The sequence below is a fragment of the Acyrthosiphon pisum genome, chromosome A3 (assembly GCF_005508785.2).
Source record: "Acyrthosiphon pisum isolate AL4f chromosome A3, pea_aphid_22Mar2018_4r6ur, whole genome shotgun sequence".
Taxonomy (NCBI): domain Eukaryota; kingdom Metazoa; phylum Arthropoda; class Insecta; order Hemiptera; family Aphididae; genus Acyrthosiphon; species Acyrthosiphon pisum.
This window is the reverse complement of record NC_042496.1, coordinates 39,629,875-39,651,317: the sequence shown is the minus strand read 5'-3', so window position 1 is coordinate 39,651,317 and position 21,443 is coordinate 39,629,875. Positions and strand designations below refer to the sequence as shown.

Below are 21,443 nucleotides of genomic sequence, written 5' to 3'. Positions count from 1 at the left end.
GAAAAGTTGTTATTTGAATTCCCATTCCTATGTAACTGATTTTATTGCAACAAAATCATATTTTATAAATAAAAAAAAATTACAGATTTAATGTATAGCTGGATTTTATATTACACTGTGACGAAAAAAAAAAAATCATTACTGTCTAAATAGTTTCTACATTATTGGAAATTATTGTGCCGGTAAGTTAAGAAGAATGTTTTGTCCTGGGGGGAAATATGAGACTTGTCTAGATCTTGATAGTTGATAAGCTATATCTTCTGCGGCTTCAATTCTTCTCAATTCAACCAAACCTTCACCAGCATCTCCAAATGATTTAGCTAACATTGAAGCAGCTTCTGAATCTCCCTGGGCGGAAATAATAGAAGCTTGTTTCTGTTGTTCTGCTTTTTCTACCAAAAATCTTGCTCTTTCTGCATCTTGTTGAGCCACTTGTTTCAATTCAACAGCTTGAGTGAACTCCTTACCGAATGTTAAATGGGTAATTGAAATATCGTCTAACACAACACCAAACTGTCCAGCACGTTCAATAAGAGTTTCGCTAACCTAATATTAAAACAAATTATTAAGTTCATAATAAAAAATATTACGTTCAAGAATTATATAAAAAATATTTTATTTACTTTACGCGAAACATTTTCTCGCTGGGTGATTAGTTCACCAGCGTCAAACTGTGCCACTACAGCCTTTAAGACTTCAGTGGTGATTGAGGGTAAGACACGCTCATCATAATCTACACCTAAAATAGTGTATATTTTTGGCAATTGTTCTGGAAGGGGTCTGAACAATATTCTGAGCGTGATGTTAACATTTTGCAAATCTTTGCTACCAGTGATGACAGGAACATTTCTGGGACGTGAGCGGACATCAAAAATGATTGGCTTCTGAACCCAGGGAATTAAAAAATGTGTTCCTTCTCCAACTACGGTATTCTTTATTCCTGTAAATCTGTCAAATATGACAGCACGATGACCACCGTCAACATTATATAATGCTGTATTAGCTACACTGCCAGCTACTGCTAGGCCAAGACCCAATTGACCGATTCGATTGAACAGTTGAGCGGCCATACTCTTAAAATCTATTAAAATACACAATGAATTAAAATCATAAAACAGTAATAATTTAATATATAGCAAATATAATACAGTCGACTTTGGGTAACTTGAAATTCTCAAACAAATAAAATTTTCCTTCAAATATAATCCGTCTAGTTCATCTTGGTCATCAGCAGCTTTTAAGCTTACGATTACTATCTTATAATGTAAAATAATACCTCGAATAATACTGTGATGTCAGCTGATGGCCAAGATGAACTGGACAGGTTTAACAAAAATACATTAAGATTTTGATAACTCAACATTTTTAGTACCTCAGTTAAATTTTTTTCCTCCGTGAACCTTGTGTAACAAAAAGTTGACTGTAATAGATTGAACCAAACATAGTTTCTAACCAATAATACGGTATAAAGTATAGCAAGAATCTTATATCTCAGTAAAAAATATTCAAAGATAATTGGGCTTTAAAATAAAAATATTATCTATAATATTATTACTATAAAACCATATTAACCACGATTTTATCGCTTACTATTTATTTTAATCGTTCTTAACCTTCAGTAAAATAAACATTGTATTATAACTGGGTTTAAAATATAATGATTTTTAATTTTAAAATCAAAAGTTGTGATCATGAAATAAAATGTAATAATAATATATTTATACATTATCTTAGTCCTGAGGTGGAAATGTACAATCAGTTGAATGAAAGAATAAAAATTATTACACAATAATGGGTAAGATATAATAGGTATGCAACTTATGTTTTAGTCACACTAACATAGGTATTTAAGTTTTACTAAATCTTTACTCAATAGATAAGATTTATTTTTATCATTCCGACATAGTCATTTGAAAATTTGTTAAAAATTTAGGTATTATAATGCCTCGTCCTATATAGTAATAATTAGTATAACTCTGAAATATGCTCAATTTGCATGAGATCGTCTCAACAAAATATAAAAGAATGGGTACAGGCATTAACGCATACGTACATTGTTGGAACACAATACTACAGAATAATATCTAGGTACTATAATCGTCTATTGCTACTATATTATTATATAAATGTACATGATTTATAGAAAAAATATTTATGTAAATATTATACCTAATTTACATGACCAAGACTTATAGTCATATAATAATTATTAAGTCTATATAATATTGCCAACTGATAATCAGAAAGCATCAATATGACACGAATCAATTACGGTTCTGAATGAATTATTGGAATATTTATGCATAGATCATACTTACGAGCTTTCACCAATTCAACAAAAAGGCACAATTTTAATTTTCACTTTGGAAGTTTAGTCCACCGTAGTTCACTAGACGATTTTTTCTTCAATCAAAAATGAAAAAGGATCGGCAGATTATATTTTATTTTACATAATTTATTCTTAGGTTAGGTTTTGGTAATGGTTACTAACATCATTCTTATACCAAAAGTAAAATACATTTTATTGAAATTTAAATGCTTAAAAACACATAATATATTAATTCGTTTTTTACAAAATTATTAAAAAATATCATAATTTATACTCGTTGATCGTAAATTTTAAGTTTTATTTATGTTTAATTTTTTAACTAAACATTTTTCATTGATAAGCCGACTTGTGCTGTGATAATAACGTGATTTATAAAATTATAAATATTGTTAGTAGTTTAATGATAAGAAAATCATAATACAGAAGATCTGAAGATACAACATTTCAAGTTACAAACCCATGCAATAATAAAATATAAATTTCAAAGTTATAAACTATTTAGTAAGTATACACTATACCTATACGCCTTCTTAAGTGAATTATTTTTGTTAATTATGCTTAGTTGTATTTATAAAATGGATTTTAGTAATACTCACTACTGTCTACTGACATTAACGTTCATACGATTATTTAATGTAAATTTATTAAATCAAACTAATAAGTCATCACTGGGTGGCTTTTTTCCTTAAATTAAATAACCCATGTTCTTTTTGTCTTCTCAACCTACATATACTTATCATGAGTCTACAATATAAATTGTAAATTAAAAAAAATATATATATATATTTATAAATCTAGTTATGTATTATAAAGACCTACAACAAATAATATTTTGTGAATTTACACAGTATCTATACTTACCTATTTTAAATGTAAAAATGTAATATAACATCTAAAATGTTAACTTCATTCTAAAATGTATATTTTAAAAAACTTTTACATAAATAACTTAAATTAAACAATTTCTGTTGAGATTTCTATTGAATTATCTCAATAATAATAAATCATTTTAACATGAATTTTAACTCTGATAAAAAATCTGTAGACTAAAGAGAAAATATGTAATTCATTTTTAAAATACATTAAATTAGTAATTCAATATTATAGTAAATCACTGTAAGAATGTTCAATTTTGTTTAAAACTATGAAGTATGTAATATTACTTATATGTAAATTATTAATTCTTTTGATTTCAGATTGTATTTAAAATTTTAAAATGAGTGACAAGCAAAAGAATGAAATAAACGATGAAGAAGATGAAGACGATTATATTGGGCCACCTATACCCAATGAATTAAAAGAATTGGAAAAAAGTACACAAAATATTTCTACAGATGATCATGATAAAGGAAATAAAGAAGTTGAAAAGGTGACTCGTTCAAAAGACAATACTGATAATGACAATGATAGCAGCGATGATGACGACGACGACGATGATGATGATGATGATGATGATTCGAAACAGATTAAAATTCCAATAGAAAGTCAAGTGTCTTTAAATCATGGTATCAAAGCAGTCTCTGCACTTTGTATAGATCCTCCAGGAGTCAGGTTGGCTAGTGGATCTGTTGACTATGATGTAAGACTTTGGGATTTTGCTGGTATGGACCAAACACTACAGAGTTTCCGAACTCTAACTCCTTGTGGCAACCATCCAATCAAGTTTTTAAAATACTCACCTACTGGAGACCGCCTTTTAGTAATTTCTGGTATGTCTCAAGCTAAAGTATTAGATAGAGATGGTCATGAATTATGGGAATGTGTCAAAGGTGACCAGTACATTTCAGACATGGTAATTGGTTCATAATATTATTAGGTAATCGTTAAAAATGCTACCTACACAACATGTAAACATGTTTTGTTGAAGTACGCTACCTAATACCATTAATTTTACATAGTAGGTATAATATTATTACACTATGTATAATCAATGGTAATACCTACAGGCTACAAACATATTATTTAATATTATATAATATTATTATGTTTGGTTATCGTGTTTTATTGATTGCAATTAGCGTACGCGCTGGTGTATTAAGTTAGGTAATTAAATGCATAGTATAAAATTTGAGAAAACAAATAAATGTAATTAAGGCAAAGTAAGCAATAAGTCTACATCATTAGCAGCTATAGAAAGAACTGGCTTTGAATAAATTCAACTGATGATTTTGGGGCATTTTTTTTAAAGTGAAATAAAGCTACAAAATATTTTTCAAATAAATTTGAATTTTGACAAAGTATAATGCTTAAGAATTGTTTACTGAAAACAATTTAAACAAAATTAATTTATGGTGTAGGTAGCTCACTTCAAAAGCAGTTATTATTAACAAAAATTCATAGGGATTGTAATATTATATACTATGATATTAAATAGATAATTATTTTTAATAGGTACGTACCAAAGGTCATACATCTCCATTGACTTGTGGTACATGGCATCCGAGACAAAAAGAAGAATTCTTAACCAGTTCAGAAGATGGATCTTGTCGTATATGGGATATGACCAAAAAAGATAAACATAAGAGCATAATTAAATGTAGATCCAAAAATGGTTTGAGAACAATACCGACTACTTGCAACTATAGTAATGACGGCAAATTAGTTGCTTGCGCATGTAGGGATGGATCAATTCTTGTTTGGGATACCAGAAAACCAAGTTTTGTGAACGCTACGTTTACAATTAGAGATGCTCATTTAAATAATTCAGATACCTCTTCTATTGTGTTTTCTTATAGAGACACATTAATATGTACACGTGGAGAAGGTATTGATGAAACAATGAAACTCTGGGACATTAGGGCCTTTAAGAAGCCTATACATGTAGTGGATGGGCTGTATTCTAGGTATGTCAATAGTATAATTGTTAAGTTTTATAAAATGAATGCATAAATGTATCATTAAATAATATTTTGTGTTAAATTGTATAGGTATTCTACAACTGACTGCTGTTTTAGCCCAGATGATTCAATAGTAGTGACTGGTCACTCGGTACGTCCCAAAGAACAAGGAGGACATTTAATGTTTTACAATACCAATACATTTGAACTTCTTGAAAAAGTGAAAGTTTCTGAAACACATTCCATAAAGGTGTATTGGCACCCTAAGCTTAAACAGTTATTCGCAGGTTGTGGTGACGGAACTGTGAAAGTGTTCTACGACAAAGTAAATAGCCAAAGAGGTGCAATGTTATGCGCTTCAAAAGCCCATACTAAAACCAAACAAATGGAAATGGTACCAACACAACAAATCATAACACCTCACGCACTACCGATGTTTAGACAAGACAGAAATAAATCATTGAAGAAACGGAATGAAAAAGATAGATTGGATCCAGTCAAATCAAAGAGGCCAGATTTACCAATCAAGTCTGGCCAAGGTGGTCGTGTTGCTGCATCAGGAAGCACCCTTAGCTCATATGTTATTCGTAATTTGGGATTAAGCAAACGAGTAGAAGATGATCAAGATCCACGAGAGGCAATTTTGAAGTATGCTCAAGATGCAGCTGATAATCCATATTGGATTACCCCTGCGTATGCTAAAACACAACCGAAAGCTGTCCTAAAAGAATCAGAAGGTGAACCACAAGAAAAAAAAATAAAATTTGCTATTGGACAACCCAAAGAGTAATAAGGAATAATTGTTGACATACATTTTCCAAAAAATACAATCATTTTTTTATTTTTAACACTACAATAAAATTTTAGTTATTGCTTCTATGTGAAATACATTCAGTCTAAGAATAATAACAATACAATAATGTATTTAATATTTTGATGAAACATCTTATATTCTTAAGACAACTTGTAAAGTCAGAATTATGTAAAAATGTGTAATTGTGAATAGTTATAAGTTTTTCTAGTTAGTATCTAATTCACCTACTTGTATAAAATAGTATTTAATATTATAATTAATTTATAAAAAATGTTATATTAAATTCTTCTTGATTGTCGTCTGAATGAGCAATGCTGATGGCCTCTAGTCGCATAATGTTGAGATGTTCTACTGGAAACCGAATCCCCTGTAACGACTAATTGAACTGATTCAGTTAAACCTCTATTTTGAATTCTTGTGTCCCATTCTTGACTTAAGCGTCTGTTTCAAATAAACACATGCCGTTAAAAATAATTATAAACTCATGATTAAAATGTGATCACTGATCAATCATACCTTCGAGCCTTGTGGATTAATAGTTGCGTGTCAATTGTCTCGATGTATTTGCTCTCGGCTGACAAGGCAGACTCTGTTCTTGAAACGTCTGCAGAGAACATGTCCCTAGGCTAAACAAGAGTTCCTATATGTGTATAGAAAAAATTTTAAATTTAATGATTTACCGTCGATTGTGTTCTTTTCATATTTCTATAAGGTTTGCGCATGTAGTTGGTCTTCCTTTGTAAAGCTAATCTTCTGGCATCTTGTTTATTTTCGTCTAAAAATTTTTTTATATACTCAACAAAAACATGATACTCTTCTATATTAATTGCAATTACCATCCAGGTCAAAATGTTCAGATGTTTTTATGCCTGCCTTATCCGGTAGTAATGAAACCTTCATGTGCATGTTATTTGGACCATCTACGCTTACACACCAACCATTTGCTGCTGCTATATAAATCAATCACATTGTTTAATTAGCTTACAAAGAATGAGAATAATTATTTTATTACTAAACAAAAAAAAAAAGAATACCAGTTAAAGTTTAAGGGCTTTATATTGAGTAACTATTAATATTTAGTACCCTTAAGTACTTACTATTATAAATTGAAGTAAGTACTAAAACATAATATATGATATACCTAGTTACAATAAGTAATTTGTAATAAAAAAAAAAAAATATGTAACAATATATACATATTTTATATTACGTATATAAATTTAATTATTCACATGTACTATATACCACATAGTTGTGTGAAGTTATTATCATATTAGCCATTAGAAATAAGAATACGTAGGTATTTCAAATCAAATTGGGGTTTCATGACAAATCATTTGGAAATGTATTTCTAAATTAAATTTCTATCCATATAAATTATAAAATCTAAAAATTAAAAAAATATAATATAGAATGTTGTAAGATTTATGAATAAATCTAGTATAATATTGTTCCATACCTACTTCTATACTGGCAATACTGGGTACTAGGTGGAGAAAATAGATATTTATTATTTATCAAATAGGCATTATTTATTAGATTTTAGGTCATGGATAAAAAAAAAAAATTATAGTTACAATTAAAAAAAACAATATTTTATAATACTTACCTATATTTACACTGTATACAAAATGTCAAATGTATGAATGGCAAATTATGTGTTAATAATTATTATATTATTTAATGCCTGTATAGTATGTAGGTTTATATACCTAACTGGTTAGGTACCTCTAGTATCTATTGAGAAATCCAGATATTATAATTATTAATATAGGTAGTAGGTACCTACATTTTAATTTTTACACATCCCTATATTGATAGGTATTGGGTAATGATTAGTTACAACTTACAATTATTTAATTGATTTAACATTTAAAATTGTTATAAACCAAAAAAGTTAATAAATTAATTAGTTTGCTTGTTCGGTAAGTAGGTATACCTATTGAAATATTTATTGAACTATTTAATCTTTTAAAATTGTAAATACCTATGTTTGGATAAATGTCTGTAGATTTGTTTACATGCCTATTATTAATGTACATATTATATTTACCTATCATATTATTTTTTCAGGAAATATTCAATAATAATTAACAACATATGTAAACAACACAGATTTTCAACACGGTCAAGTGAGTGGTTACCTATCAATTTTTTTTTAATCGCTGTAAAACCCGGTCAAATTCGATATACAGTAGAGTACGCTGCTTATAAGACTCGCGGATAAAAGGGTCAGTCGCTTATTAGACTCCAAATCGCTTGGAACGGTCCGGACGTATCCAAATACATTAAGAAAATTCAGTTATAAAACTCAAACTTTTCTGTTGGTTAATACTTATTACCGATTTTTAATCATGTCATATGGTATAATATTATAATTTAAGTACTATAATAGGTACATTAATACCTATTATAGGTACATGTACAAAACATTTTTATCGCATTTAAAATTTATCACAATTATTATTGCGTTTACCTACTTATGTATATATTGTATGTATTGTATCTATTTTATAATATGTAATATCATATAGGTAATATTAAAAAGTAGCAAAATAAAGTTAATGGGTGCTTATCAATTAACATTTTCGTTGGTTTTTTAGCATTTCGCCTATAAGATTCAATCGGTACTGGTCCCAATTTATGAGGGTCTTATCAGCGGTGTCTACTTATTCCCATTTTATCGTTCAATTTTCTAGAGACAGGAATTGAATCCATGCCACGAACTAAACTATCCAACAGTGAAAATCCATTCAATTTCAGTGATTTTGAAGAGAATTGTAACAACTTGAAAAACAATCCTAGGTATGTTTTTAAAAATGTTACATATAATATGTAAAAAAAAATGTGTGTATGTACCTATACGGTTATACCTACCGATGTATCGCGAGTTTTCTCTAATAATGGTGCAATACGATCACTGTTGGACCACATGACAAATGTAGGTAGGTACATATAATAATATATTAATATGTACCCATGTAGGTTTAGATACTTATTTAAATAGTTTGATGTGTCTTATCAATGATTTCTTTCTTACGTGTTCATGTGGTGTACGATAAACATTTGTATTATAATTTATAGATATACATTTTATAATTTATTCCTATGTTTAATAAAACGTACCTAGGTAATACTAATGTGTAGCGTACCTACTATACCTACCTATACATTATTAATTATCTATGTTTTGAGGAGAATATAAAAAATAGGATTGAGTGTAAATATACAGATTGAAGATAAACGTTAGGTAAATTGACTTTTGTGTGACAAAGAAGATGCCGATAAGTTTAAAAAGGTAGATTTTTAAAGACAGCAGCGAGGCCAATAATATTATATAGGTAGACATTTTTGACAGTAGGTAGATAGGAAAACAAGAAGATGAAATGAATGTAGTGTAAACGATAATGAGGAATATCGAGGATACATAGTGTGAATATAGAGGATAGAATAAAAAATGTTTACAAGTATAGGAGTTACATCAATTGTGAATAAAATGAGAAAGAATAGGTTGAGATGGTTCGAGTATATCACGAAATACGAGGAGAGATGACTCAGTAGTAGTGTGAGTGTTGTTATGGAAAGAAAAGATAGGGAGAGGAATACAACCGAAGAAGAGATTGATGTAGACGGAAAAGATATTAATAAGTTACCCTAAAATATCTGGCATGACTGCGTAAGTGTACTAGAGGTAAAAGAGGAGTACCTAACTAATAATGAACGTAATATTAAATATATTCATGTTTCACGCATATGGATTATTGTTCCTACAAGGATGAAATTGAAAATATATCTTACAAACTTAAAATATTATATTTCAAAGTTAATGAAAATAATTGACTGAAATTAAGTTAAGTTAAGAGGACACAAGATCAAGAGGCTAAAAGTTAACAACTAACAAATCATAAATTTAACTCGCTAAGTTAAAAGTTAATATGGAAAAAATATTAACATAACTCAATAAAAAAAAAAAAATCTACTTTTTAAAATTATTATGTGGATCACACTATAGTGTGCGTTCTTTTTAATTTCCTAAATTATAATAAACAATTTTTTTGTGAACTTTCAACGTAATGTACGGTGTATGTATCTATTTTACTTTATGTCTTTATACTTATGATTATTAAATATTTATACTATACTGACACGACAACACATTCCAACCTCCAATTAATAATCTAACAAAACATTAATTTTTTTATATAAAATAGCAATTTAAGCCTTAATGTCTTATAATATTATGCCTATCTAATCTACTAAAATATATCTATTTACAAAATTATTTTATCAAGAAAAATAACAGAAATGTTTGTATTATATTAGTATTGGATTATTTTAATTTTAGTATTAATATTTAAGTATAAAAACATGAAAGGAAAATTTTCAAAAATGTTAACTTGATGGATAATTTTTAAATGAACCGAGGAAAGTTAAGTTTTTATTTTGAAGAAAGTCAATTAAACTTGACTAAGTTTATTAGTTGATTATAAAATTAACTTACTATCTATTGTTAAGTTAAAAATTAAAAAAAAAATTAAACTTTATTTTAACTTTAACTTTTTAACTGGTTAATGCGGGACCACCTTCAATATATTTTACTTTCCTTGTTTTGAGTATTTTTTAAATACCCATCAGGAGGTAATTAAACCAGTAACTTATATTAACAATTATGTCATGTACAAATAAGTAAACAATTTAAACGTTACCTAAATGCGTTGGACAATTATGATTGTTATTGGTCTCTGTCTGCACGAGTTTCGGTAAATGTTTGGTCGTAGTGCTAGACGTCTTCGGCAATTGCAGATTATTATTGCGATGAGGAACGTGTACTACAGGCAATGTCACGGCAGGTTCGGGGATGGCTTGCACGTGTACAGTGTATTGTTGGCTGTCGTCCTCGGCTTTGACCTCATCGTCGTTATCGTTAAATTCTACTACAGTAGAAAACAAGAGTCATGCTTTGTATGATTAGGTTTACCTAATGTTTAAGATTTTAAATATAAGATTCTGTTAGCAAAACTTATAGGAACCTACAGGCGTTTTAAACGTTTTTTTTAAAAAAAAAATTCACGACTACATTCGAGTTTTGTCAATTTTAATGACAACTAATATATACAGGATGATTTTTTAAGCATGCTCACCCCCATTTTTCTTTTTAATAGTAAAATTATTCAAATTCTGATTTATAGAATTGAGTATACTTAAAGACCATATTTTTCGTATTACCTTAAAGAGTGTCTTGTGGCGATACAAACTTCTGTTTTTAAAATAAGAAACCCCCCGACACTTTCCCTTTTATTGCAAATTATTCAGTGTGTGATTTTTTTGAAAATATTTATGTATCTAAATCAAAATTCTAATAGTAGTTTCTGAGTTATTAAATATTTATACTAAGGATAATAATCCTTAAAAATGGTTTTATAAAAATATAAACTATAATATGTAATATTAGATATTTAGATGTACTATGTAATATTTATTATACTTGGATAATTTTTGCAAATTATTCATATTGAAAAATCAATAGTAATTACTAACATTTTGAAATCATCATAGCCCTCATATCTACTTAACCCATTGGCCATTACCATAGATTTGTTTATTATCCTTATAATACACAAAGTTGTACAACTTAAATAATTTAAAGGGAAAAAAGGAGAAGTGTCCAATTTTAAAGATAGAAGTTGGAAAAATTGTCAGTTAAAAAATTTGGAAAATCAGAATTTGAATATATATTTAGGTACGTATAAAAATAGGATGAGCATACTTAAAAAATGATCCTGAGGTATAATAAATAAAAACTATATTATGACCTATAGGCTATAAATTAAATGCACCTGTTTGACATTCATTTTTAACGAATTTTGTGTGTTGCATTCATCAAAAAAACAAGTGGGTATTTTTTCAATATAATATCATTTTCGAATCACTGATTTGAAAAAAAATATATTAACTGTTGCCGAGAGTCAAGATTAAGCTAACGGGTTATAGGAATAATGTTTATTATACCTTGTGCTTCCGCGTCCGCACTGTCGGCTCTGAGCGTGTAAAAGTTGATCCAACCCTTGGACAGTGTGAGCAGTTGATCGTTTTTGGCACCGTCCAAAGCTTCTTTTCCCTTGCAGTACTTTTTCTGCCTGACCACACCCACCATCAGAGCGTTGTCAGCGGAAAATTTTTTCATTGCGAGCATCTGGTTTTTGCTCTGTCTCCCGGCCGCCGCGCAGCATTCTGGCGTTTCCCGTCCCGTGGCCACATCCCTAGTCGTCTGGGTATACCGGTTCGCTGGAGGGTGTTCCGTCTGGTTGCCTTCTGACACCATCTTCCGGCCACCGACCAACCGGATCTGGTTCTCTGACACGTGGTTGCGCCCCAGACCGGCCAGCAGCGTCTCTAGCGCCCTGCGGTCTTCTATGTTGGCCGTGGAGCCCCGTTGCACCTGCACCCCCTTCTCGACAGTCCAGAGCGTCTGGCACCCCTTGTGACGGGAACGGACCCGTACCGCCGCTGCCGACTTCCGAACCGTCGTCGACACGTGCAGGTGCTTCTTGAGCAGACTCTGCCGCCGGTTAAGTCGACTTTCTAGCGTACCGGGCATCTTCAGAGTGAACGTGACCGCCGACTTTTGGCCGTCAAGTGCCAAGAAATATGACACGGCCGTTCCCTCGTACTTGCACCCATCTTCCAGGCTGTCGGTGAGACTCTCGTCGTCGTCGTCATCGTCATCATCATCATCGTCGGTGATGTCTGCGGTACATTTCTTATCACCACCGCCTCCGTACGTACGTTTGCAATCCAGGTGCGAGTAGTAAGGAAGCTGCGCCGTCGAGTCTTGATGGGACTCGCGGTCCGCGAATACTGTGCAGTCCTCGTCCCTGGGGCTGTGACCACCTGTTTTTGGCACGTGCTTGTTGCGATAGTAATCGTACCGATAATCGGGTTTCGACAAGAAGTTGACTTTTTTCGGGTCGTTGTCGTAGTATCTGCGACCGTACTCGGCGTGTTCTCCATACCTTTGCGGAGGTTTCTTGCTACGGTTGAAAGAGTCGCCGAACAGACACCCACCCACGTAGTTCGACTCCTGCTGCTGCTGTTGCTTCGAAGTCTCCGTCGCCTCATCCACAGACTCCAATCTCCGTTTAGATTCCTGATGGCGATTCTTTCCGGCGCCGTACGAGTGCCCGCCGTCGCGGTCATGGCCTTCGGTGCCATATACTTCAGACCTCCCAGCCTCGTTTTTTTTTGCGTCTACGTTCGCGCGTCCCCGACAGTCGTTCGTTACATCCTGCTCACGGACACAACGTCTGCCGCCATCTTGAGGTCCGTTCGTTCGCTTTCCGAACGGTTCGTAGCTGTGTTGCGGGTGGTCGTTCACTGCGTTCCGAGGCACAGCAGTCGTCTCTGTCGCATTCGCCGCCGCAGATCCGCGATCGACCGCGTTCAAGTGCTGTATGGGGGTCGCGCCTGACGACGACCCTTGTAGCAGACGATTGCCAGGGTGACGAGGATCGGCGTCCCGACTGTCGTCCCGTTTGCGACTCATATTATCGTCGAGTCTGTTGGGCATGTTGCGCTTGTTGGCGTTCGATTGCACAGTTTGTCCGTTTTCACGTTGGCCCCCGCGATGATTCTTCTCCACTGCACCCGCAGCCGCTCGTCTTCCGGACGACTCGGAACGTTGCATCTCGTTACGACGCCGCGACGCCATGATCTCTGCCGCGGCCGTATCCTCGTCCGACTGCGGATGTCGATCCAATGGGACGGTGAGAAGGTTGTTCACGATTGATCGGTGTTGTTCTATAGAAGTGGTTTCGGCGTTTGTCGTGCCGTGGTGCTCAGCTGCAATAGGCTCGACAACGTTTGCGTGCGTATTATCGCTTTCGATTGGTCCCAAATCGTTTTGTCGACCCACCAGCACCGATTCCGTGTCGTCGGGTTTCGGCGACTGATTCGAAACGGTACGGCTGGATTCTATTATTTGATGGTTTTGTGTCAACTGCTCATAATTTCGTTCGTCGGATTGTAATGGCATGTCGTCGTCGTCATCGTCCGTGCGTGCGTGCAATTCGAGCTCATCGCCATCTTCCCCCCCTCCGGCTTCACCCAAAGTATCAATAGTTTTATTTACTGCCGTCGGCGGGGCAGGCTTTTCGAACGCGTTGGCGCCGTCGTCTTTTCCCGAAACGTAAAATTCTTCGGTCTTCCATACGGTGTCGTGTTTGCCGTTTTCTAGCTTTTCGGCACCCACGACCGTTACGATATTGGTCGCCGGACTGCGGTTTTCGTCAACCGGCCAACAGTATCGGACCGACGAAGGCGATGACAGAGACGAGGTCGACGGTGGTGACGGTGGTGTCAGTGGTGGTTCACTAGCGGTTTGGTCGTCGTCGTCGGTGGCCGTCATCTCGCAGGTTCCACTATCAGTAGCCGTCTCACAGGTTCGGTGGTTGTTGGCCGTCTCGCTGGTTCGGAGGTCGGTAGCCGTCTCAATGTTACCTTGGTTGGTGGCTGTCTCAATGGTACCTTTGTTGGTGGCCGTCTCGCTGGTTCGGTGGTCAGTAACCATCGCAATGTTACCTTGGTTGGTGGCCGCCTCGATGGTATCGTGGTTAGTTGCCGTATTGCCTGTACCATGGTCGGCCACCACGTCGTCCTTCGACCGACGTACGTCGGTACAGCGTTCGACGACCAGACGCCGTTCGCCAGTCACGCCAGTAGTGGACGTGGACGCCGCCTGGCCGTTCGATTTGCTGCCTAGCGTGACGGACACTGATTCACCGGTTAGGCACCGTTCGTTTTGGCACGCACCAGCTGATGTGAACACCAATGACGGGCCGGTGTCTCGATCGGTGTCTGACGTGGCCGTCACCGATGACCGGGCAGAGTCGGCTGACACGTAGTGCACGCTGAATCGGTGGCTCTCGGTGTGTGACACGTAACCCCCATCCAACGGGTGCCGGAGAACACTCTCGCAGCTGAACACTATCGGGAAACCGGGTTCGGTGAATGTTGTGGACGTGGACGTGGACACTGTCCTAGTGCCAGACGCCGCGGTGTCCGTCATCGTCGACGTGGCGTCAACGGGCTGTCGTCGGCCGAACGTTATATCGAGCGTGGTATCGGCCGTGTCGCTGATCCCGGGCGTAGATTGCAGTGGTCTGCGGTCCGATGGCTGTGGCACTGTGGCATGAAATCGTGGCGAGTAGATTTTCGGAGCTGATTTGGCCCGGAAATACGCAGCCGCCAGTTTCCGGTCACCACTCCCGTCGCCACTACTGCCCGTCGACTGTGGCCTGGTCAGTCTAGCCAGTCTCGTCCTTACGCCACCACCGTCGTCGGGCCTTTCCGCTTCCGGTCGCGCATCCCTTGTCGGTATCTTGGGCAGTTTGACGGCCTCGCTGACTTTGTTGGCGGCCACCGGTCTTTCCGTTTCCGTTGTCCGGTCTGGCCACAGTTTCGGCAATACTCTGCTGTCCCGGCGCCGTCCGTCGTCCGTCGAGGTGGTAGCCGACGACGGTTGGGGTAACGATATCTTGCGCTTGTACACGTGCTTGAACTTTTGGCAGCCTTTGAGCGCCGCGAACGACAGTCTCCTCCGCTCGCAGTGTACCGCCACCGACCGGACCTTCGGCCTTTTCGACGGCTTTTTGTACGTCCTCAACGCCGCCACCGTTGCTTCCGAGCTAACTGCATCAGACTCGTTTTGCGAGCTCTCGTTACCGGTCGGCCTTTGCAAGTATTTGTCCAATCCTAAGATGTCGGTCTGACACGATTTGTTTGATATCGGCTGTCCGGGCGGGACGTCGTCATCGCGTTGTTGATATCTGAGCGCGTGTCTTCTCATCGCCAACTCCGGCGTCGAGTACCGCCGCGGAAAAAATCTCGGCGGGTCTGACGGCGTTTTTTGCAGACATGATTTTTTAGTCGAAGATTGGCCGCTGAAAATGTAAAAAAAAAAATAAGAGCATGGGTATAATTTTATGTACGGATATCGCGGTTTAGTTTTTTAACCAAAAGAGGTCAAAAGGTGTGATAGCTGGTTGCTGGTTGCTGATGCTTGGGGAGGGGGTGAAGTATGTTTTTCTTTGAATAATATTTACGGCTTTGAATGTATTTTAATGATTCAAAACACACTTAAATTTAATTTTAATTGTATTGACCTGTAGCAATGAGTGTAAATGTTACTTACTGAAAATTTAAAACTACCTATATAAATAGTAAAGGTGGGATACATTTTACAATCGTGAGTTCTATGACAGTTTCACTCAAAATACACTATATTATGTACTACCTAGTATATTATACTGCTTTCAGGTTAAGCTTCGTGAAACGATAAGGGTACACAATACAACATGTATTGATGAGCGTAGGTATACAATCATTTCAGCAAATGTAAGAACACCCCTCCAAGAAATTTGCCTGGATAAGGGGGGGGGGCTGAAAACTTCGCTCTCTGGACCAAAGTTTGGTAGTTATGCCACTACAGGACTTGACATGAACGCACGTCAGTGTTGGTGCGTGTGGCATGCTGTCTTACCTTTCCAACGATATGCAGCGATGGTGTTTTTTCGGAAACAGTCCAGCCTTCGAGAAGACGTCCATGTCGTGCGTGTCGATACTGGAAAAAAACGTAAGTTTCACAAAAAGTCGAACGAAAATTAGTTGATAGCACCTATACGCGATTGCGATTTGCGGTGCCTATCCGGAATGCGATTGCAATATCCGCGCGGTCACCGCTTTCGAGAGAGCTCCGCGGCACAGAAACGAACGGAACACGCGACATCGTCCTTATGCCATTTTACACGAGTGATGAGCATCTCGGGATACAATATAGTTACGCGCCCTATAGGTATAGTCTGTTGTTGTTTCGACTCGCGTTATAAATATATATATATTGTTTTTCCGTATCGGCGTTATCGTCTGCGCCGGGAGATTGTCCAGATGTGCGTGTGAAACAATACAACGAAATGTATTTATAAAAGCGCTGGAAAGCACGTGCGGCCTGGAGGAAGTGGCGCCAGCTCATATACATCGTACATACTATATATTTACATGATACAGACGTAGCAGTAAGTATACAATTTGTTATGATATTACTATTGTTATTATTATCGTTATTCGTATCGGATCGACAAAAACAATAATAATACATATTATAATAATGTAATTATCTAGCGCATCCCGACGAGTAAGACGGTATAAACTACTAATTATGACACATATAATAGACAGGTTACTGTAGATATCTAACTATAAACTATAGGTAATATCAATATATGTCATGCGTTTCAAAGATATTCTGCTAGTGCGCGCGCGTGTGTAATAATTTAGTGAGACTTGAGGAAACCATCCATTGATTGACCTATATTGACCCGTCGTGTATACAACAAATTTTAAACCACAGCCAGTCGTGCTGCGGACATTTTATATTCTATATTGTTATGTTACTACAACAGTATACCTATGTAGAGAGGTATCCTGCACGAGGTCATCGAGCGGTGTCTTTATCTTTAAAAAACAAAAATGGCGTTTCTAAACAACGGAAGACGCCGCGGTAAAATATCGTCGCAGGAAGTAGGAATACGCATTTATGTAGGTACGTGCGGTGGTTTTATGTTTGGGTATATCTGAGTATATGTATATAAATATATTACATGTACATGGCGGTCATTTTATACGATATATCGTGGTCTTACACGAAGATTTTAAGACCAAACATCGTCGCTTCACTACTTAACTATTCGCGACCCAAATATAATAAACGGACGAAAAAAACAACTCTATGATATTACACAACTGTGGCCCGTTACCAAGTGCGCGGTGACGAGGTTAATGTACTCGCGTCACGAAATCAAAAGTCTGCGTAGCGGGTTCATCCATCAATCTTTTTCGTATATATATATATCGTATCGTATCGCGTATATTTATTAATATTTTTTTCTCGAGACATTCCCTTACAACCGACGAATACGATTTAATATATATACTGCAGGTACCTACGATACCATATACGAATTTTTCAAAGCTCTGCCATTTCGTTTAATGTCAATAATAGATAGCTGCAGTATAGTAAATAATAATAGTAATAATATATGTAGGCGTATTGCGTGGCGGTAATCAGTCGCACGGCGTGTAATGCGCATAAAAATATGCCCCGTCCGCAATATTCTCTTAAAGCACACGGAAATACATTTACCACTATACTAATATAATAATAAGAGCAATGCCATTTTGTATACAGGTATACGACAAAATAATAATATATAATATAATAACAATCGGAAAGGTTTCCGTGTCGTTCGACAGTAAACTGCGGTACGGTATGCGCGTAAAACAAAATATAATATATTATGACGGTTGCGATGTCGCCCGAGAAGAAGTCGAAGAAGAAGAAGAAATCGTAATTAAGATAATAAGCATATATCTATGTATAATATAAATATAAAATTTAACTTACCTATGAACGGCTAAACGTCAAACGCCAAACATAACGACTGCGACGAAAACTGACGGCGCCGCACAACACTATAGTTTGGCATTTCGTGTGTTGTGTAACGACAAATTGCATAAGACAAAACGATATCGTATAATATGTGCTCTATATAGCCGGCGAGATGCACTGCAAACAGTTAATATTTAAACTTGAAAATCTTAAGCTGACGTATAAAATGTTCCTTTAACTGCAGACTCCGAGGAGACAACGACGCACCAGTCCGACGGAACGACTCTTTTGACAGTGACGATTGACCGCGACGACGACGATCATCGTCGAAATCCGTCCGCGATCGTTTGTCAGCTGTGAATTAATATTATAATATAATATGACCGCCGTCGCGTTTAGGGGTAAAGACGAAGTAATATTAAATAGTCTGTATACGTCATCGTCGTCGTCGTACTCGTCCCGAGGTCAAAAACGTAAAATGTGTGCCCACGTGGGGGACGGCGGCGCCTCTCTTCGGCCGATCGATATATATGGTAATAATAATAATAAAAATGTACCCCTACGACACGGTAGCCCCCCACCGCCAGTGTATAATTATCGGCACCGACTACAGGACACGACCGTTGTTATAGTGTTTTTTTCATATTAATGTATGATAAAAAACGCGTAGGTATTTAAAAAAAAAACGACGTAGTAAGTGCTTAATATGCAATATTTTATGACGTGTACGGTTTTTTCTCTTACCTGCCGGCTACCGACTTGACGGCTTTCGGATTTTCACACCGTCGTCCACCGGCGCCTGGCCGCCGCTGCACACGACGATTCACCGTCGTCGCCCGTCGGGACGTTGTGCGCGCGAGTCCGCCGGTGCACGCCACGGGCCAGTAGTAATCGGTGGCGGTGCACGCGCTTTTTGGTGCGGCGGTGCACGCGCTTTTCGGCAATGCGCGTCACGGCGGTGCAACGCCGCCGGCGACGCGTGTGTTTCGGCGTGCGTGTGCGTAGTGCGTGCGCGCGGGTATCACGCTGTATACAGGGTGTCGCGAAGATCACGCGGCGTGCGTGTGTGAGGCATACGCCGTTGCGGGGGGCTGAAGTCTGATCCGCGTTAGCATGGACAACTTTGCAATCAGTTCAAAATTAATAAAAAAAAATAAAAATGCAAATATAAATAGCATTCATAGGATTCATTCGTCGCCGTCTGAGTCCAACACACCAATGCCATTATACCTATATGCTTCGCCCTCATCCCCTTTCAGTATATGTTATTTAAATTTCCCACTGTTACTGCATGAGACACGGTAATTTACTTATTCCTCGGTTCCAAAATACCGTTTTTTTTTTCAAATTTAAATTCAAAAATACTATTTAACGCATTATCTCGATCTCTCTCGTCGGTGGTTGTTGTTTTTGATATTTTACTTTCAAATTGGTAATTTTGCCCTGTAAATAATTATATCGTATTAGAAATATATGCGACCGACCGACCGCAGAATGTCGTCTTAACTTTAAAAATGTTTAATATACCTATTTTCGCACTTTTGTTGGTGTTTAAATTCCGGGTGGGTACTCGCAGATGCCAAATTTGATTGCGCCTATGTGGATCAATACGTCAAGGTGTCCGGAACCTTACGAACACCTCGTATTTCATATATAGTACAACACGCATTATTATACTATATTGTGTGTGCGTAAGCACGGATCCGTTATAAATAGACGCGGAAACATTTCCGAGACGGCGACGAATCGAAGACGACGATCATTTATCACGACACCGCCGCCCCAGTCAGGGATTCGGAGACGCATTACGCGATGGCAGACGGTTTTATGGTTATATGCATTCGGAAACCTCGACCGCGACCGAAATAATATAGTGTGAAAATTGCCCGTGAATAACTCCAACGACGACACGTCTACGTCAAGTTTCCGTAAAAATCGATTTGATAACCTCCGTGTGACCGCGTGTATACGCAGACATTTTTTAAGCAAACATGCCATTACGCAGTAGCGCAGGAACGGCAAGGAACATTTTTCATGTAGGGGGAGGGGTGATAAATAAAGATATAATATAAAGAGCATAACTATACACAACTGCTAAATGATGGGCACATATTTTTTTTATTTTATCGGAAATAGAAAACCCCCACAAATATATTTTCTTAACTACATAACTTTAGTCTACAGCTAATGGCACTGCCTCCTGCTCGCATCGCTCACCGTCAGCCCTTCAATATTTTTTTTTACAACGTGAAAGTTTATCTCTCTATTTTACAAAAAAATTCTCTCTATCATGATATCTGAAGCATCCTTCTATATCCATCTTAAAATGCATTTAAGAACACTAATATATTGATTGCCCTTGTCTAGTGTATGTGTGCTATTATTTGACAAAACTATTTTTTTTCAACTTTTTTTATTATAATTTATAGACTTTAGACTATAGAGATATAACAATTTTATTTATTTATTTATATAAGTTACTAAAGTTTAACATAAATATTTATATATTCATTGAAACAATAAACATATTTATTTTTTAGCAAAAAAAAGGTAGGAATCGTTGTACAATTTTATGTTAAATAATTTAAAAAAATTTAATAGATACCTCATACCTACCTACTAAAGTATATTAAGCATTAAGCAGTAGGTACATAATTATTTACAATACTATATTATATTAAAGTAATGAACTCTTATTTCTTTACCTGCTATTTATTTTATTAATCAAATAATCTGACAATGGTGACAAGTGACAACCCTATTATATAAAGATTTTCAATATAAAGTTAGCTTTAAAGCTGGTTACAAAATAGGCGTTTCGACAGCATATTATATAGCCATGTTCACACGAAGGAAATATATAATATTGTGAATAAAATATAACGTTTTAAAAATCCGTAACCACACCTCACAAGTATTCAGGACTGAATGGTGGAATTTATCAACGATTCAATATTTCAATATGATTAATTTTCTCAAAGAAAGCGATATAATAATAATATTGTTTGCTCGAATTTCTAT

The 21,443-nt window shown here is 36.3% G+C and overlaps 3 protein-coding genes across 7 annotated transcripts; 1 reads left to right on the top strand and 2 right to left on the bottom strand.

Annotated features, from left to right (window-relative positions):
• Positions 1–12: 12 nt before the first annotated feature.
• Positions 13–2,476, bottom strand: Phb (prohibitin). 2 transcript variants are annotated; one of them, XM_008188255.3, is made up of 3 exons: positions 2,319–2,476; positions 624–1,081; positions 13–546 (listed from the first exon to the last, which is right to left on the bottom strand). In XM_008188255.3, the coding sequence occupies exons 2-3, from the start codon at positions 1,068–1,070 to the stop codon at positions 172–174; spliced, it is 822 nt and encodes a 273-aa protein (XP_008186477.1). In that variant the 5' UTR covers positions 1,071–1,081; positions 2,319–2,476; the 3' UTR covers positions 13–171. The 2 variants fall into 2 exon arrangements, with proteins under 2 accessions (XP_008186477.1, NP_001119688.1); NM_001126216.1 differs by lacking the exon at positions 2,319–2,476 and having other exon boundaries at positions 172–546; positions 624–1,070.
• Positions 2,477–2,719: 243 nt separating this feature from the next.
• On the top strand, positions 2,720–6,022 carry LOC100164625 (gastrulation defective protein 1 homolog). Its single transcript, XM_001951394.5, has 4 exons — positions 2,720–2,830; positions 3,526–4,121; positions 4,721–5,172; positions 5,257–6,022. Exons 2-4 carry the CDS (start codon positions 3,546–3,548, stop codon positions 5,954–5,956), a joined length of 1,728 nt encoding a protein of 575 aa, XP_001951429.1. The 5' UTR covers positions 2,720–2,830; positions 3,526–3,545; the 3' UTR covers positions 5,957–6,022.
• Positions 6,023–6,198: 176 nt separating this feature from the next.
• On the bottom strand, positions 6,199–20,111 carry LOC100574155. Of its 4 annotated transcripts, XM_029491247.1 has the most exons (10): positions 19,167–20,108; positions 18,438–18,776; positions 16,518–16,598; positions 14,558–15,918; positions 11,990–14,503; positions 10,687–10,914; positions 6,817–6,930; positions 6,661–6,755; positions 6,497–6,606; positions 6,199–6,421 (listed from the first exon to the last, which is right to left on the bottom strand). In XM_029491247.1, the coding sequence occupies exons 3-10, from the start codon at positions 16,580–16,582 to the stop codon at positions 6,259–6,261; spliced, it is 4,650 nt and encodes a 1,549-aa protein (XP_029347107.1). In that variant the 5' UTR covers positions 16,583–16,598; positions 18,438–18,776; positions 19,167–20,108; the 3' UTR covers positions 6,199–6,258. The 4 variants fall into 4 exon arrangements, with proteins under 4 accessions (XP_029347107.1, XP_016662732.1, XP_016662734.1 ...); XM_016807243.2 differs by having other exon boundaries at positions 10,687–10,911; positions 11,990–15,918; positions 19,167–20,111; XM_016807245.2 differs by having other exon boundaries at positions 6,817–6,927; positions 11,990–15,918; positions 19,167–20,110.
• Between the last annotated feature and the right edge of the window lie 1,332 nt (positions 20,112–21,443).

What these genes read in the sequence shown, in the direction of transcription:
- Phb (XM_008188255.3), bottom strand. Translation starts at nt 1,070, where the DNA reads ATGGCCGCTCAACTGTTCAATCGAATCGGTCAATTGGGTCTTGGCCTA. An exon ending in GAGAAAATGTTTCGCGTAAA is followed by an intron (nt 547 to 623) that starts GTAAATAAAATA and finishes TTTTAATATTAG; the next exon opens with GTTAGCGAAACTCTTATTGA.
- LOC100164625 (XM_001951394.5), top strand. Translation starts at nt 3,546, where the DNA reads ATGAGTGACAAGCAAAAGAATGAAATAAACGATGAAGAAGATGAAGAC. An exon ending in ACCAGTACATTTCAGACATG is followed by an intron (nt 4,122 to 4,720) that starts GTAATTGGTTCA and finishes TATTTTTAATAG; the next exon opens with GTACGTACCAAAGGTCATAC. An exon ending in GTGGATGGGCTGTATTCTAG is followed by an intron (nt 5,173 to 5,256) that starts GTATGTCAATAG and finishes TAAATTGTATAG; the next exon opens with GTATTCTACAACTGACTGCT.
- LOC100574155 (XM_003246780.4), bottom strand. Translation starts at nt 16,582, where the DNA reads ATGGACGTCTTCTCGAAGGCTGGACTGTTTCCGAAAAAACACCATCGC. An exon ending in CGCTGCATATCGTTGGAAAG is followed by an intron (nt 15,919 to 16,517) that starts GTAAGACAGCAT and finishes TTACATTTTCAG; the next exon opens with CGGCCAATCTTCGACTAAAA. An exon ending in TAATTGTCCAACGCATTTAG is followed by an intron (nt 6,931 to 10,686) that starts GTAACGTTTAAA and finishes TGATTTATATAG; the next exon opens with CAGCAGCAAATGGTTGGTGT.